At 43.3% G+C, this 14851-nt stretch overlaps 1 protein-coding gene across 3 annotated transcripts in view; it reads right to left on the bottom strand.

The window, feature by feature from the left end:
• KCNQ5 (potassium voltage-gated channel subfamily Q member 5) overlaps window positions 1-14851 on the bottom strand; it is a 553626-nt gene that overhangs the window by 49923 nt on the left and 488852 nt on the right. For all 3 annotated transcript variants that reach the window (XM_046006379.1, XM_046006378.1, XM_046006377.1), the window contains one exon: window positions 13019-13239. In XM_046006379.1, the coding sequence (XP_045862335.1) occupies window positions 13019-13239 (221 nt within the window). The remainder of the gene's footprint in view (window positions 1-13018; window positions 13240-14851) is intronic.

The raw sequence follows: 14851 nt of genomic DNA, 5'->3' as shown, positions 1-14851 counted from the left end.
CAGAGATTAATTTTCCCCAGGCAATACTCCTGTGAGCTTTCTATATTTTCGGAGTCCAGGAACTGTTGTTATGCATTGTACATGGCAACAGAGGAAAAAGATGGCAAGAGAAGAAAAGCTGGGGAAAATTAGACATCGAAAATAAAATAAAAGGAATTCGGAACAATGTAGTGAGTTTCACACTGCCGACAGCACAAAGGAAGCCTGCCTAGCTCGTCTCGTTCCTGTGTTAGCTGTCCATTGCAGAGAAAGGACCCTGGCCTTCTTCTAACCTTTTATTTTCTTCTTTACCAACTGGAGCACCCCATGAAAGCGATTAAATACAATTTTAAAATTGTGTCATATTGGTTTCTCTTTGTGGAACAGACAACTAAGTGTTGCCTTTGAAAGAAATAATTTGAGATATACGAATGAAAAATCACCATGCAGCTGAAAAGTGCTTCTCTCAAATATGGGCTAAATCCTGTGATTTGTGTAATGGCTAACTTGGTGCTTATTTTGTGCGAATTTCAGAGGTCACCCACGGGTTATTTCTGAAAAGTGTGAAGTCTGCCAAGTAAGGAGGATGCCTTTTGTGCCCCCCAGGTGCCAGTTAGTACTGTAAGGGGTGAGGCTGGGCAGTAAGCTTTACAGGCAGATGATGAGTTCTCTGAGGTGGGACTCATCATGTCTACTCATTTGGCCCCTTTGGTGCCCAGGAAAATGCTAACCCTGAGCAGCGGCCCCCCCAAACACCTGTTGACTTGACTTGAAATCTGTCAATTAAAGGCATATCCAGATTCTGGGAATGTTCCACTGAGGAGCACACTCAGACACCTCCTAGGCTAGGCGGGGCACACTTGACCTGCTTCTCGGGAAATGAAGGGCGGTAGCTCACAGTGAGAAGGGAAGTCAAGGAGCGGGACTGGTGAGAGGGAAGAAGCCATGAAGAAAGAAGAGACCAGGGTCAGGACCGTAAATGAGTCCCTGGCATCCCTTAGTCAATCCACTTCCCCCACCCATCCCCCCAATCTTCCACCTTTTTAGTTTGGAATTGCCAGGATGAAAGGTTAAGGGAAAAGCCGGAAGAGCAACTATGGAAATCCGGGTTTGGAAGAAAATTTCCTTGGCGTTTTCTGGCTCAATCTTCTTCTTCTTCTTTTTTTTTTTTTTTAAAGATTTTATTTATTTATTTGACAGAGAGATCACAAGTAGGCAGAGAGGCAGGCAGAGAGAGTGAGAGGGAAGCAGGCTCCCCGCCGAGCAGAGAGCTCGACGCGGGACTCGATCCCAGGACCCCGAGACCACGACCCGAGCCGAAGGCAGCGGCCCAAACCACTGAACCACCCAGGCACCCTCTGGCTCAATCTTCTGAAGAGCCTAGAAACCCCTGAATGTCGATCATCCAAGCTCAGTTTGAAGGTTTCCAGTGACGGACTCCACTCCATCGGTGTGAGAACTCTAACTGCTCGCCTGTCGCCTTATTGAGGGGAAACTGGTATTGCACACTTGCTTCTGATTCTGCCCTTCGAAGTGACCAAGAACAGCTCTTCAGCCTCTTGAAGCCGCCACTGATGCATCGCACATTCTAAAAGAACGAATGCTGGAACAGACGTTAGAACACTGCGGTTTGGCTACTGACCAGCTGGTTCCCTGCTCCCACATTTTCTTTTCTTTTTTTTTTTTTGGTCACACTAATCGAATGCTCAATATTTTGTTAATATCACTTTTTGCAAGGTTGCACTACGAATGGAATATAATAGTCTAGTTATATGTGATCGAGGTTAAGGGTCAGGACATGACTGGTTGCGTGTGTGTGTGTGTGTGTGTGTTTGAGAAATAATACATAGGACACTGGACATGAAAGGTTTAGTCTAGGGGTCACAAACCCAAATGACTTTAGAGGCAGGAAGGTAATGGAAACATGTAAAAGAGATGGGGAGCTGGTGGTTGGAATTCCTAGAAAGACAAGAGGGAGTGGTGGGTCCTGCAACTTGAAAGACATATTCAATTTAAAAACATTTATGGTAGCTGGCCACTAAGAGAGTTGCCAATGACCCTCCCTCCTTTTGTGTCGTCCCCTTCTGTACTGCACCAGGGTTCGTCTGTATGACCACTAGCATAAGGAAGCGATGGTACGTTACTTCTGACGTTGGAAAAGACTGCAGCTTCTGTCTTGGGTACTGTCTCCTTCTCTTGAGCATCTATTCTCTATTGAATTATTAGCTTTGGGGGAGCCAGAGGACATTCAGGCTACCTATGGAGTGGCTGATGTGAGGAAATGAGGCCTGCCAGCAAATGCTCGATTGAGCCTGGAAATAGATTCTCTCCCAGTTGAGCCTTAAGATGACTTTTATGGCCAACAAAACCTTGACTACAACCCCATGAGAGAATGAGCCAGAGTCACACATCCAAGCTGCTGCTGGATTCCTGATTGTAGAAAGTGAGATTATGAGTCTCTTGCCACATTTGCGGCAAATCGTTATGTATCAGTAGATGAGTAATACAGCATTCCAATTCACTTTAAAGCACCGATGTACACACACACACACACACACACACTTTGATGTGCTGGTGAAACAGAATTTAGAACTCTGGTTTACAACCCCGGGTTTCTCAGTGAGACCTCGATCTGTGGAAGTCCAAAGAAATACGGTTTAAGGTTGTACTCGTAGGTCATTTGGCAGCTTATTTTCTGCTGGAAACAAGGAGCTGGGATTCATTCAAAGCCTATATCTTAAGCAGGAAGCTATTTTCCTCACCAATAGGAACCAAATATGATTTTCCCTATCACTATAGGATGACAACAAACATTGGGGCAGAACCTAGAGAAATCTGGACAGAAATTCTGTCATATAACATCCTATAACACAAAGAGTACTTGGATTAGAATAGAAAGCCAAGAGGAACTTCTGTCCATTCAAAATAGAAACACATTTCTTCAGTAATTAAAAACCAGAAACACGGGGTGCCTGGGTGGCTCAGTGGGTTAAGCCTCTGCCTTCGGCTCAGGTCATAATCTCCGGGTCTGGGATCAAGCCCTGCATCGGGCTCTCTGCTCAGCGGGGAGCTTCTTCCCCCCACCCCCCAACTGCCTGTCTGCTTATTTGTGATCCCTCTCACTCTGTCAAATGAGTAAATAAAATCTTCAAAAAACAAACAAACCAACAAACCAGAAACAGGTGTTTCACAAAAAGTATTGGAAAAAGCAACTCTTACCAGAAATATGATAACTATAGGCATACTTGCTTTATTGCACTTTGCAGATATTGCTTTTTATTTATTTATTTTTTTAACTAATTGAGGGTTCAAGACTTCCGTAGAGGAAGTGACTGCAGATGTGATGGAAACAGCAACAGAACTAGAAGTGGAGCCCGAAGATGGGACGGAATCGCTGCAATCTGTTGATCAGACTTGATCAGAAGAGGAGTTGCTGCTTATGGATGAGCAAAGAGAGTAGTTTCTTGAGAAGGAATCTCCCCTAGGTGGAGATGCTGTGAAGACTGTTGAAATGATGACAAAGGATTTAGAGCATGGCATAGATATAGTGGGTAAAAGCAGCATCCGCGTTTGAGAGGACAGACGGCAATTTTGAAAAAAAGTTCTGCTGTGGACAAAATGCTACCAAACCGTGGATGGAACTAGAGGGTATCATGCTTAGTGAAATAAGTCAATCGGAGAAAGACAACTATCATATGATCTCCCTGATATGAGGACGTGGAGATGCAACATGGGGGGTTAGGGGGATAGGAGAAGAATAAATGAAACAAGATGGGATTGGGAGGGAGACAAACCATAAGTGACTCTTAATCTCACAAAACAAACTGGGGGTTGCTGGGGGGAGGTGGGGTTGGGAGAGGGGGAGGGGGCTATGGACATTGGGGAGGGTATGTGCTATCGTGAGTGCTGTGAAGTGTGTAAACCTGGTGATTCACAGACCTGTACCCTTGGGGATAAAAATACATTATATGTTTATAAAAAAAAAATTGGAAGGGGAGGCGAATCATAAGAGACTATGGACTCTGAAAAACAACCAGAGGGTTTTGAAGGGTCGGGGGTGGGAGGTTGGGGGAACAGGTGGTGGGTAATAGGGAGGGCACGTATTGCATGGAGCACTGGGTGTTGTGCAAAAACAATGAATACTGTTACGCTGAAAAAAAAAAAATAAATTTAAATACTGAAAAAAAAATGCTGCCAAACATCTTCTCATGCTACAGAAAAATCATCTGTGAAAGTTAGAGTCAACTGATGCAGCAAACTTCACTGTCGTCATATTTAAGTATTTGCCCCAGCCTCCCCCACTGTCAGTAGCCACCACCCTGATCAGTCAGCGGTCATCAACATGGAGCAAGATCTCCCACCAGCAAGATTATAATTCGCTGAAAGATCAGATGATGACTCACGTTTTTTTTTTTTAAGGATTTTATTTTATTTATTTGTCAGAGAGAGAGAGCGAGCACAAGCAGACAGAGTGGCAGACAGAGACAGAGAGAGAAGCAGGCTCCCCGCCGAGCAAGGAGCCCGAAGCGGGACTCGATCCCAGGACGCTGGGATCATGACCTGAGCCGAAGGCAGTCGCCCAACCAACTGAGCCACCCAGGTGTCCCTGATTCACGTTTTTTAAGCAATGAGATATTTTTTAAAATTAAGGTATGCATATTATTTTTTTAGACATAATACTTTTGAACCTTAATAGACCATGGTGTAGTGTAAATATAACTTTCATATGCACTGAGGAACCAAAAATTTCCTTTGACTCTCTTCATGGTGCTATTTGCTTTATGTGGGTGGTCTGGAACACAACCCGCCATATCTCTGAGGTATGCCTGGACTTAGTCACTTAGAATTTATAACCAGAGATTGAGAGGTCTTCCCCTGCCCTCCAACCCCCCCATAGTGACAGGAACATTGGAATAAAGAAGCAGATCTTAAGGGGACAGGAACAGTATAGGACACCCAGGAGAGGACTAGAATGTGTCTCTGAATGAAGAATAATGGACCAAATGGATAACGAACCTGAACAACTAAAGGAAAAATAAACCTATGGACCAGAATTGAGAAACTTTCTCCAGGTAATGGTTTTCACCAACTCCTAGTGGAGAAGGACCGAAAGTGTGTTTCAGAATCCTACTGACTCCCCTTGGTAGACTTTTGCTTAGAAGGATGCTAACAGTGAAGTTGGGCAGGGAGCTATGTTCTGTCATGAAAGAAACGCCTCAGGTTTTGTTACAGGCAGAGCTCGGGGAGTGGGCATGCTTCTCAGTCAGGGATATCCTGTGAGGGATGTGGACAAACAGGTTAAGCTGAAGCCCTAATAGAACCCCCCCTCCCCCACTTGACAAGAATTGTTTCTGTCAACACAAGGCAGAGTCATGATCAGGTAATTTCAGAAAGTGCCAGGAAGCATCATATTTTGTGGAAAATTATAATCAAAGCTTGGCTGAAGCTGGGCCATCAATATGGAAAATCAGAAAAAAATGTTAAGTGCCATGCGATGCTTGGCATTTTGTGGAGACACCGAAAATGTCAACTGGGGAGACTGAGAAAAACACGAGGGAAGAAGATGCCATTGGAAAATAAGTGTAAAAGAGGATTAGTAGATGATGAAAGGTCCGTGTGCATGAATTAGTTGAATATGAAACCTTGATAGTGCATAATTTATACCGCTTGGAAAAAAATATCCCGTTGTCGGTACAGAAGTCTGTTGGTTCAGGGTGTTGTCCAAACCACTGTACTAAAATGCTTTTTTGTCAGTATCCTTGATGATCTTATGCTGATAATCTCCAGCAAGTTTTAGGAGACTGGTAGGTCTGGGACCTGGAAGACGGAGGTTAAAGGAGAGAGGAAGGGGGTAGATGGACTTACTAACTTAAAGAGGCTGAGGCTTCCGTCACCTCATGCTTTGTGTTTCTGCTCTTTTGCTCTCTTTAGGTGAGACCCTATTAGTTATTATGAGCCTGAAAGGGAAGAAGGAGTCTCCAAGGAAGACACCCGAGGAGATGGTGAGGAAGGCAACTGTTCCCTGTTTTCCTCGGTAGGGGTGGTGACTGGAAATGCACCAGCTGATTGTGTGTGGGGAGGGATTAAACGATCTAAATGGGAATTTATTTATTTTTCCCTAGGTTTTCCTTTACCCATTTTGTCCTTCTTTTGAAATTTAAGGAGTTAGTTCAGTCTGTGCTCACTATCTCATGGAAATGATGTGACAAAAAAAAAAAGATTTCTAAATCTAAATCTCATATGTTTAAAAAGCATAGACACTTAGAAGAACAGAAATGACATGTAGACAGAATGTTTGGGAGAAAACATGCTTAAGGGCATTCTTTCTCTTTACCATCACAAAGTAGAAAAGTTCGCTTGGCTGTATCGAACACTGCTCGAGGTTGCTTTCTTAACAGCCAATTCCCGAACATAAATCCTAAAATTTATCCAGTTACGATCGCCATCTCCCCTGCTTTGAGGGGCTTCAGGGAAGTCTGGCCCCTGACTGCCAGTGCTCATTCTCCTTGCCAAGGTTCACTTCAGACACGAGATCCTACAAACAAAGATGCAAATGGACCGTTTTCCTCACTTTAGCAAGAGGTGGCAACACAAGATGGTTCCCTTTCTGCCTGTCAAAGTGTTGTGCCTCATAAGATGGTTGGAGCTGCTGCAGCCATCTCACTCCCAGCCCGAGGAGGAGGTGGACACACAGATGGGCAGAGTCAAAAGGTGATCCGAGAGAAGCATGGAGAAGTCAAGTCAGGATCCCAATGTTTCACAGCCAGGAGCTGTCCTACCTCTGAATCTCTTTTTAGGCGGTAAGATACACTTATTGTTGAAGGTATTTGAATTTGCTTCTTTTGTGTCCTGCAGACAAATGCATCCTAACTGGTACACAGGCTGAGGGAAGAAAGAAACGTGGAAGAGAAGTGAAGAGAGAAGAGGGTTCAGCAGTGTCTGGAACAAGGGACTTGGTCACCAGGAAAACCCCCCTCTCTGACCATTGCAAATTATTCCATATCTTCAGCCCATCCACCCTCTGCTCAGGTGAACCCCATATACCTCCCGCACCCAGGGTCATGCCAGTCTTTCTTGTAAATACCTGGGGAGGATACGCCTCCCACAGCAACCAGCATGAACCCTCAGGATTGTTCAGCAGAATCGATATGTTCCCCTGAAGCAGAAGCAACGTCGAACAGATTGAAAACCCGCAGGTATGTGGGACACGTCTCTGTCAAGATTATTGTACTCTTTGAGTGTGGTTCTGAAAGGCGTTCCCAAGGACAGCGGGGTCCAGCAAGTGTAGCCCTCCTCGACTGCAAACTGGTCACCAGAAATCTGGACTTTCCCGTCTCTACTGTAGTTTCACTCTTGTGGATTTTGGCTGCTTGGTATTCCTTTAACTTGAAGTCTGTCAGTTTCCATTCAGTTGTCTGTTGTCCATCTCCTGACACACCCTTTTGCATCTTGAAACCGACCTCACATGACCTCATCATTTGCCTTCCTCCAAGGGTAAACAGATACAGATCAGCATGTCTATTATCCGGAGGCTCTGCCCAGACACTGACCAAAACAGAGAGGATCATCTAAAGGCCATTTCCTCAATTTGCCTAATCTTCCACCTCTGGTAGTCTTTGAAGTTGATATAGTTCAGAGGTTTGGCAGTGGGGTTGGGAGAAAGACGGGATGGGATAGTGGCAATGTCAAATGGTTCTATGGGAAGGAGATTAACTGAAAATGGAAGAGTGAAAGTGGGTGGGGGGTGGGTAGCAGGGAAAAAGAGGAAATGAAAGAAAGATATGACATTAGGGAGCACTTCAATGAATGTGTCTGAAGGCAATGCTGTGAAATTAGGTCGAGTGGGTGTATATTGTGGCTTTCTTGTATCTGTTAGTCTTAGGTAAGTTACTCAGTTTTAGGTCTCAGTTTTCTCATCCATAAAATGGGAATAATAATGAAGCTATTTCATAGGGGTATTGGAAAAATTGAATGAAATGAGAGAACTAAAGCACTGGGAACATTGCCTGCCGCAGAGAAGAATCCAGTAAATGTTACTTTTATCATTATTATTGTATATGTTGAGAGAAAAATATTATTTCTATCCTACCTAATTTTTTAAAAATTTATTTTAAAAATAAAAATTGCAGGGCACCTGGGTGGCTCAGTTGGTTAAGTGTCTGTATTCGGCTCAGGTCACGATCCTGGGATCCTGGGGTCAAGCCCCGCATAGGTATCCCTGCTGGGGTGAGGGGACCTGCTTTTCTCTCTGCCCCTCCCCCAACTCGATCTCACTCTCTCTCTTTCAAATAAATAAATAAAATCTAAAAAAAAAACAAAACCAAAACTGGGTATGTTTGAAGTGTACAACATGATGACCTGATAGACATAAACAGTGAAATGAAATTGTGGTATAATTATATAAAAGAATATTATTCATCCTTAAAAAAAGAACAACATCCCATTTGCAACAAAATGGATAAACCTGGAGGACATTATGCTAAGTGAAATAAGCCAGACACAGAAAGAAAAAAAAACAACTGCCTGATTGCACTTATTTGTGGAATCTAAAAAAAGTCGTATCCTACCTACTTTTAAAAATTATATGAAGCGGCTTAAATACTATTGGCTGACCAATGGAAAATTTCTCTCTCTTATTACTGAATTTATAAACTAAAAATACTATTTATACCATACCGGTCAAAAGAAATTTGTTATGGCAATACCATACCAGTCCCTTACAGTTCACTTTCTTCCTTTTGCCATCTGTTAATTTCTGGCTTCAACATCTGCCTATTACTTTCTACTTCTCTATGTACACAAATGTAGAATATTGGAAGATAATTATGCCCCTTTTAAGTGTCATATGTAAATTACACAAACAATTATAGTAAAAAAGTCCAACATGCAATATTTAATAGCTTTTGTAACAGTCATTAAATTATAAAAATAATGCCATCTGTAGTAAAGGGTATCAGATTTTGCAGGAATTATTAAAGCTTATGGATTAACCCTAAATTTCCTTTGTTTTTCTATGATCGTGTCTTTTATTTTCTGAATGTAACTTAGTTATTAACTCAATATACTTTCTGGATATAACTTCGTTATTAACTCAAAGGCCAATTAGTCTTTTCATTATTCTTTTTGCTATTCATCCACTCTCTTTGAGCTGTTCATGGGCAATGAAATGCCTAAAAAGGGGGACCTGGATGGCTCAGTGGGTTAAAGCCTCTGTCTTCAGCTCAGGTCATGATCCCGGAGTCCTGGAATGGAGCCCTGCATTGGGCTTTCGGCTCAGCAGGGAGCCTGCTTCCTCCTCTCTCTGCCTGCCTCTCTGCCTACTTGTGATCTCTGTCTGTCAAACAAATAAATAAAATCTTAAAAAAAAAAAAAAAAAGAAATGCCTAAAATATCTACAGGAAGAAGAGAAGTAGAAGAAAAGAGCCCCAGAAGTGAATGAGCAAATAGATCTGGAATAATTGGGAGTTGGCTGTGGTGTCATGTATTATTTTCTATGGGTAGTAAGTGGTTTGTAGACATACTTAAAACCAGGAGGGGTAGTATAAAGAAAAATGTATAACTGAATTCTACATTTATTTGATAGCTACTTTACTTGTTTTTTTTTCCCCTCTAAAAAGAAACTTCCATTTTCCCAAGTCCTAGCGTTGAGTTAACTCAGAGATAAAGATTCTGGACTATTGGGTAAAATGAGGAGTCAGGAGTCATGATCTCCTGCAGGTGGGCAGCCGACAAAGCTACCTTGGCAGAACAGCAATCAGACCTCCTGTCACTTGGGGGAACTCAGAACCAATTGAGATGGGCACCAACCAGGGAAAAGCAATTCCTTTCTAACTAAACAGAACTGCACTTGTATGAAATGATGTAGAAAACGGATGGCAGGAGACCTTTCCGATTTGTTACTTGTTAAAGAACAGGACTTCTGTTTCTATCCCTCTGACCTCTGAGACATCTTTGCGGTAACTGAAATACTGTGATGGATAGCACCAACATTAGCAGTCTTTGAAAAATGCTTTCCCTCTGGCCGAATATACAAGTAGAATTCACTTTCCATATTCAGAATTCAGATCCTATTGATTTTTTATTTAGATATGCTCAGCCAACCATAAGGACCTCACAGCACAAAGTCGAATATTTTTTGAAGCCCTTATTGGAAGAGTATGGACCCACTTGGGTCATGTATGCATTTCTAGCACAGTGTGAATCCAGGGTTAGGTTTGAAGGTAAGGGCACAACACCTCGGCTTGCCCAGGGATGCTATGATGTGTGTGAGCAGGAGCTCTGTTACAGGCTGAATTATGTCCCACCAAAATTCCTACGTTGAAGTCCTAAACCCTAGTACCTTGGAATGTAACTCTGTTTGGAGATAGGGTCCTTAAGGGCACAATTAAGTTAAAATGAGCTGATTAGGGTGTGCTGTAATCCAATATCACTGTTGTCCTTATAAGAAAAAGAAATCTTGGGTCCCTGGGTGGCTTAATAAGTTAAGCATCTGCCTTTGGCTCAGGGCATGATCCCAGGGTCCTGGGATCGAGTCCTGTATCTGGCTCCCTGCTCAGCAGGGAGTCTGTTTTTCTCTCCCTCTGCCTCTTCCCAGGCTTGTGCACACTTGCACTCTCTCTCTTTCTTGCTCTCTCTCTCAAATAGATAAATAAAACCTTTTAAAAAAAGAAGACGAAATCTGGACACAGCTGTGCATGGAGGGAAGATGGAGTGAAGACACAGGAAGAAGGTAGCCATTAAGCCGAGGAGATTCTCGGACTTCTAGCCTCCAGAACCATGAGAAAATAAATTTCTGTTGTTTATGCTACCCTAGCTGTGCTACTTTGTTATGGCAACCCTAGAGCCCAATACAGCTCTATTTGCGGTACGTTCAACTTCATTAGACAATCCATGTCTACACTCAACAGAGGCTGGTTCCCAGCCCTAAGACAGGGCAGTCCTTCTACCTCTTGGCAGAGGGGAGTGTGTGGGGGGAATCACCCTAAGGAGAGGGGTGTTAGACTAAGGGCCCCTAGAATCGGGGAAGGGGAGGGTATTGGGTGAAAAGAAGGTCCAATTTTTTAATAGAAAATCATCCTTTGTTTTCTTTTGCAAAAGCTTTACATGTTCATTGTAGAAATAATAGGAAATACAGACAAAATGAAGAAAGAAAGTATAACTATGACCTCATCACTTGGAGGTAATTGTTCATATATTGCTATAAATATTTCCAGACTTTTTCCTGTAAGTACATGAATTTACACACACACACACACACACACACACACACACACAGAGCAAAAGGGAACAATTTATTTTTTATGCTCACCTTTTCATGTCAATAATTTTTGATTTGTAGCACCATTTCTAATGTCTGATATTGTTTCATTATATTGATTATATCCTAGAAATGGAATTGGTGGGTGGGATGTGTCCAGCCATAGGCTTTTGATACATGTTGCCAAATTGCCTTCCAGAAATGATGCATCCATTTATACTCAGAAAGTCTATTTTGAGTGCAATATAAAGCCCTGTAACGGGTAACTCTTGACTCAGCTGTTCATGGGCTTTCAGCCAAATTCCTGGGCAGGCAAGTGTGGAAACCAGAGGACACTGAAAATCGGTGTCTCCAGTGACTCCAGACACTCAAAGGCTTGAAGGGGAGTGTCCAGGGTTGGTGGAGGAAGCATTTCCTACCTTAGCAGAGTGACAGGTGGAGGGAAGCCTGGCAGGATCAGCCTGTCCTGCCGCCGAGACAGCAGCTGCCAGCTCCACCAGGAATGTAGTGCGCGGCAGCGAGGCGTCCACTTGGAGAGCATGGCATCCACGGAGTTGTGGAGAATGAAGAGGTGTGCGGAGAGGACTCGTGCTGCTCACTGGAAAGTGGGAGGAATAGCCCTGGGGATCTCTGAATGAGCTGGGAGGAACCCATAGGCTGAGGTTCCAGGGAGCCTGAGATCACAGAGATTGTGACCCCTGGTTGTTAATTTTATCCCTCAGACTTTCAGAGCCTGGGAAAATATAGGTTACACCAGGGAAGGAGAACAGGAGGGCCGATAGCCTTGCAGTTTTTACGCATTCATGGAAGATGCTATTTGACCTTGGTTCTTGGCCCAGTTTAAGAGATCCCAGAGGGGGGCGCCTGGGTGGCTCAGTGGGTTAAGCCTCTGCCTTCGGCTCAGGGCATGGTCTCAGGGTCCTGGGATCGAGCCCCGCATCGGGCTCTCTGCTCAGCAGGAAGCCTGCTTCCCCCTCTCTCTGCCGGCCTCTCTGCCTACTTGTGATCTCTGTCTTTCTCAAATACATGAATAAAATCTTAAAAAAAAAAAAAAAAAAAGAAGAGAGATCCCAGGGGGGCATACTTAAAAGGAGAACCAAGCTAATCTTAAGTGAAAAAGAAACTGCTTTATAAACATGAAAATGATGTGGCACTCAATAAAATGTGTTAGCAAGTACACTTCTGAAACATTGTATCTTGAATAAAGTAGGTTGGCTGCTCTTGGGAGAAGAACTTGAATTCTCCTTAGCATTAGGTAAGAACTTTCAACAGGAATCTCGCTAAGGAAGATAAGCGGTGGTCTCTGATTTAGGGGTGGAGAGAGCATAGAGAAGGTAATAGCATCTTCACTGTTGTCCAGAAAGTTATTGTTACCCTTCTGACTGTGTTTCAAGTCATTCACAGACCACCTGATCATCTCTGGCCACGGACCTTGGCTGGTCAGACATAACCTATATGTGAGAAGGGCAGTCACGTCGAACTTAATAGGGACTTTGTCTGAGAAGTAACACCATGTTGTAGATAAGAGTGAAGAAGTAACCACATTTTGTTTGACTCCTTTGAAATGTAGATTTAGCTGCCAAAGTTGCTCCCCAAAGTAAACTTATGTTCTGTACATTTGCCCAAGGCACTGAATAAATTTCCAATAAAACCAACAAACAATTCCTTCCTTGGGGTTGTTTTCTTCTATCTTCCACTGGTACCATGGAGAATTAATTACTTCATAATCTCGCTCACGATAGCTTATCCAATTAAACACAGCTATGGAAAAACAGGGCTTACCGTCTATCACCGGTTTGGGCTGAGAACTTTTGAGGCGCAGCGAGGGCCGGAAGCGGGTTCGGTCGTTGAAGCTCCAGCTCTTCTGCACTTTGGTGGGGCTGCCCTCGGCGGTGATGTCGGTGCTCGGGGACCTCCTGTCACCTACGGACGCTTGTCTGCTCTTAATACTCTGGCCCCTTGGGCTAGCCATGCGTACTCGCTCCTTAAAACTTAGCTTCTGACTGTGGACAACAGAGGCATGATTATTCCATTTCATGCAGTTTCTTCTACTCCACTTGGGTAAATACTTTGATGAGACTGTATACTATATTTCAATAGACAACATGTTTTCATCGAGTAGGAGCATAGCAATATAGTCTTCCCTTATTGAAAACCGGAGCTTTATTTAATCTGTTTGCATTCGTTTGAACTTAATCTCACTGCCTAGGTGGCACACCCTTTTCTGGATTCATCACAGAAAGAATCGACATCGGGTATGGTAGTTTGGACACAGTTACACTGGAAATAACCAAGAACTGGTTCGGTGTTTGCTTTAGAAACAGATTTTTAGCTTTGACCTTGACTTTGGATATTTAAAGAAAGTAATTTTTTTATTTGGGAGCATATCTCTTTGTAATTTCTGAGCATTTCTACAGGGATGACAGTTACATATACACATATTCTATATTCTGCATGCATTTCATATTCCAGGCAAGATTATGATATCCATAAATTCATGCAATCTCCTAGCGGTTCATAGTACTGCATACATAAGAGCAAACATACAACATTTAACACCCATTTCTTTTATGCTTGCATTCATTCTTGTGAGACAAAAACCACACAATGTAGAACAGCCCCAACATATAATGAATGTGATGACTGATTAACGGAATGAGATGTTATGTTCACTAACACAATTTCCTGCTATTAAACAGGTTATTGATTTGCTGTGGCAGCTACTGGTAAATTATATTTGTTCTGACATTCAGTTCTCAGATGCCAATGAGAACTGAAATGCCGTGGGTTGATAAAGGAAGAATTAACAACAACAACAACAAAACCCAAAGTGCATCTCCCCGATTTCCTCATCAAAAGATGCCGTGTGAGGTGGTGGGAAGGGCAGGTTGGAATCAAAGAGCCTTGGAGTTTGCAGTCCTCATCTCTAACATAAGGATGAAAATAGCAACACGGCTAAGGGATTTTTGTGGGAACCAAACGGACTGTAAGAGGTGCTGTGTCCCCATTTTGTTTGTGTTCTTTTTGTGTTTCATTTATAAAGCACTGTGTTGTTCATCAGAGAATGACACTGGTACCTAGTGAGAGGCCCAGGCCACTTGGGGGTCTGAGGAAATGAAGGGTGAAGGGTCTAGGGTCTGAAGGCAGTACTTGGAGCAGCTGCTCTGAGAGGCCGAGACCCGCATTCATGCTGCAGCCTTCGTGGGGCATGAAGGAGGCAGTGTTCTCATGGACTCGGGTTATCTGAGACGAAGTGGAGCCCTGGTTTTTTCCACTTACCGCAACGTCCACTGTCCCCAGCTGCAGCATGCCAACAGCAAATGTGTTTAGTGGTTATGTGTTTTGTAGCTAACAAGAAACAGTAACATTTATTTTTCCATGCCTAGTTGCTTAACAAATGATATTCTAAAAAGACACCACATTTTATGTGTTTACATGAAAACAAATCAAATAATGAACTGTGGTGATCAGAAAGTCCTGGTAACAATAAACAAGTCGACCATGCCACGGACAGCTCCCCTCGGAAATGCAGATGTAGCTAAGCCCAGCATGACTAGCTGAAGGCACATGCAGAGAACAGGCTGGGCAGTTTTGTGATGGGGTCAGGTGGGTTCA

Source organism: Meles meles, chromosome 5 (assembly GCF_922984935.1).
Source record: "Meles meles chromosome 5, mMelMel3.1 paternal haplotype, whole genome shotgun sequence".
Lineage (NCBI taxonomy): Eukaryota > Metazoa > Chordata > Mammalia > Carnivora > Mustelidae > Meles > Meles meles.
This window is presented reverse-complemented; position numbering and strand designations above follow the sequence as displayed.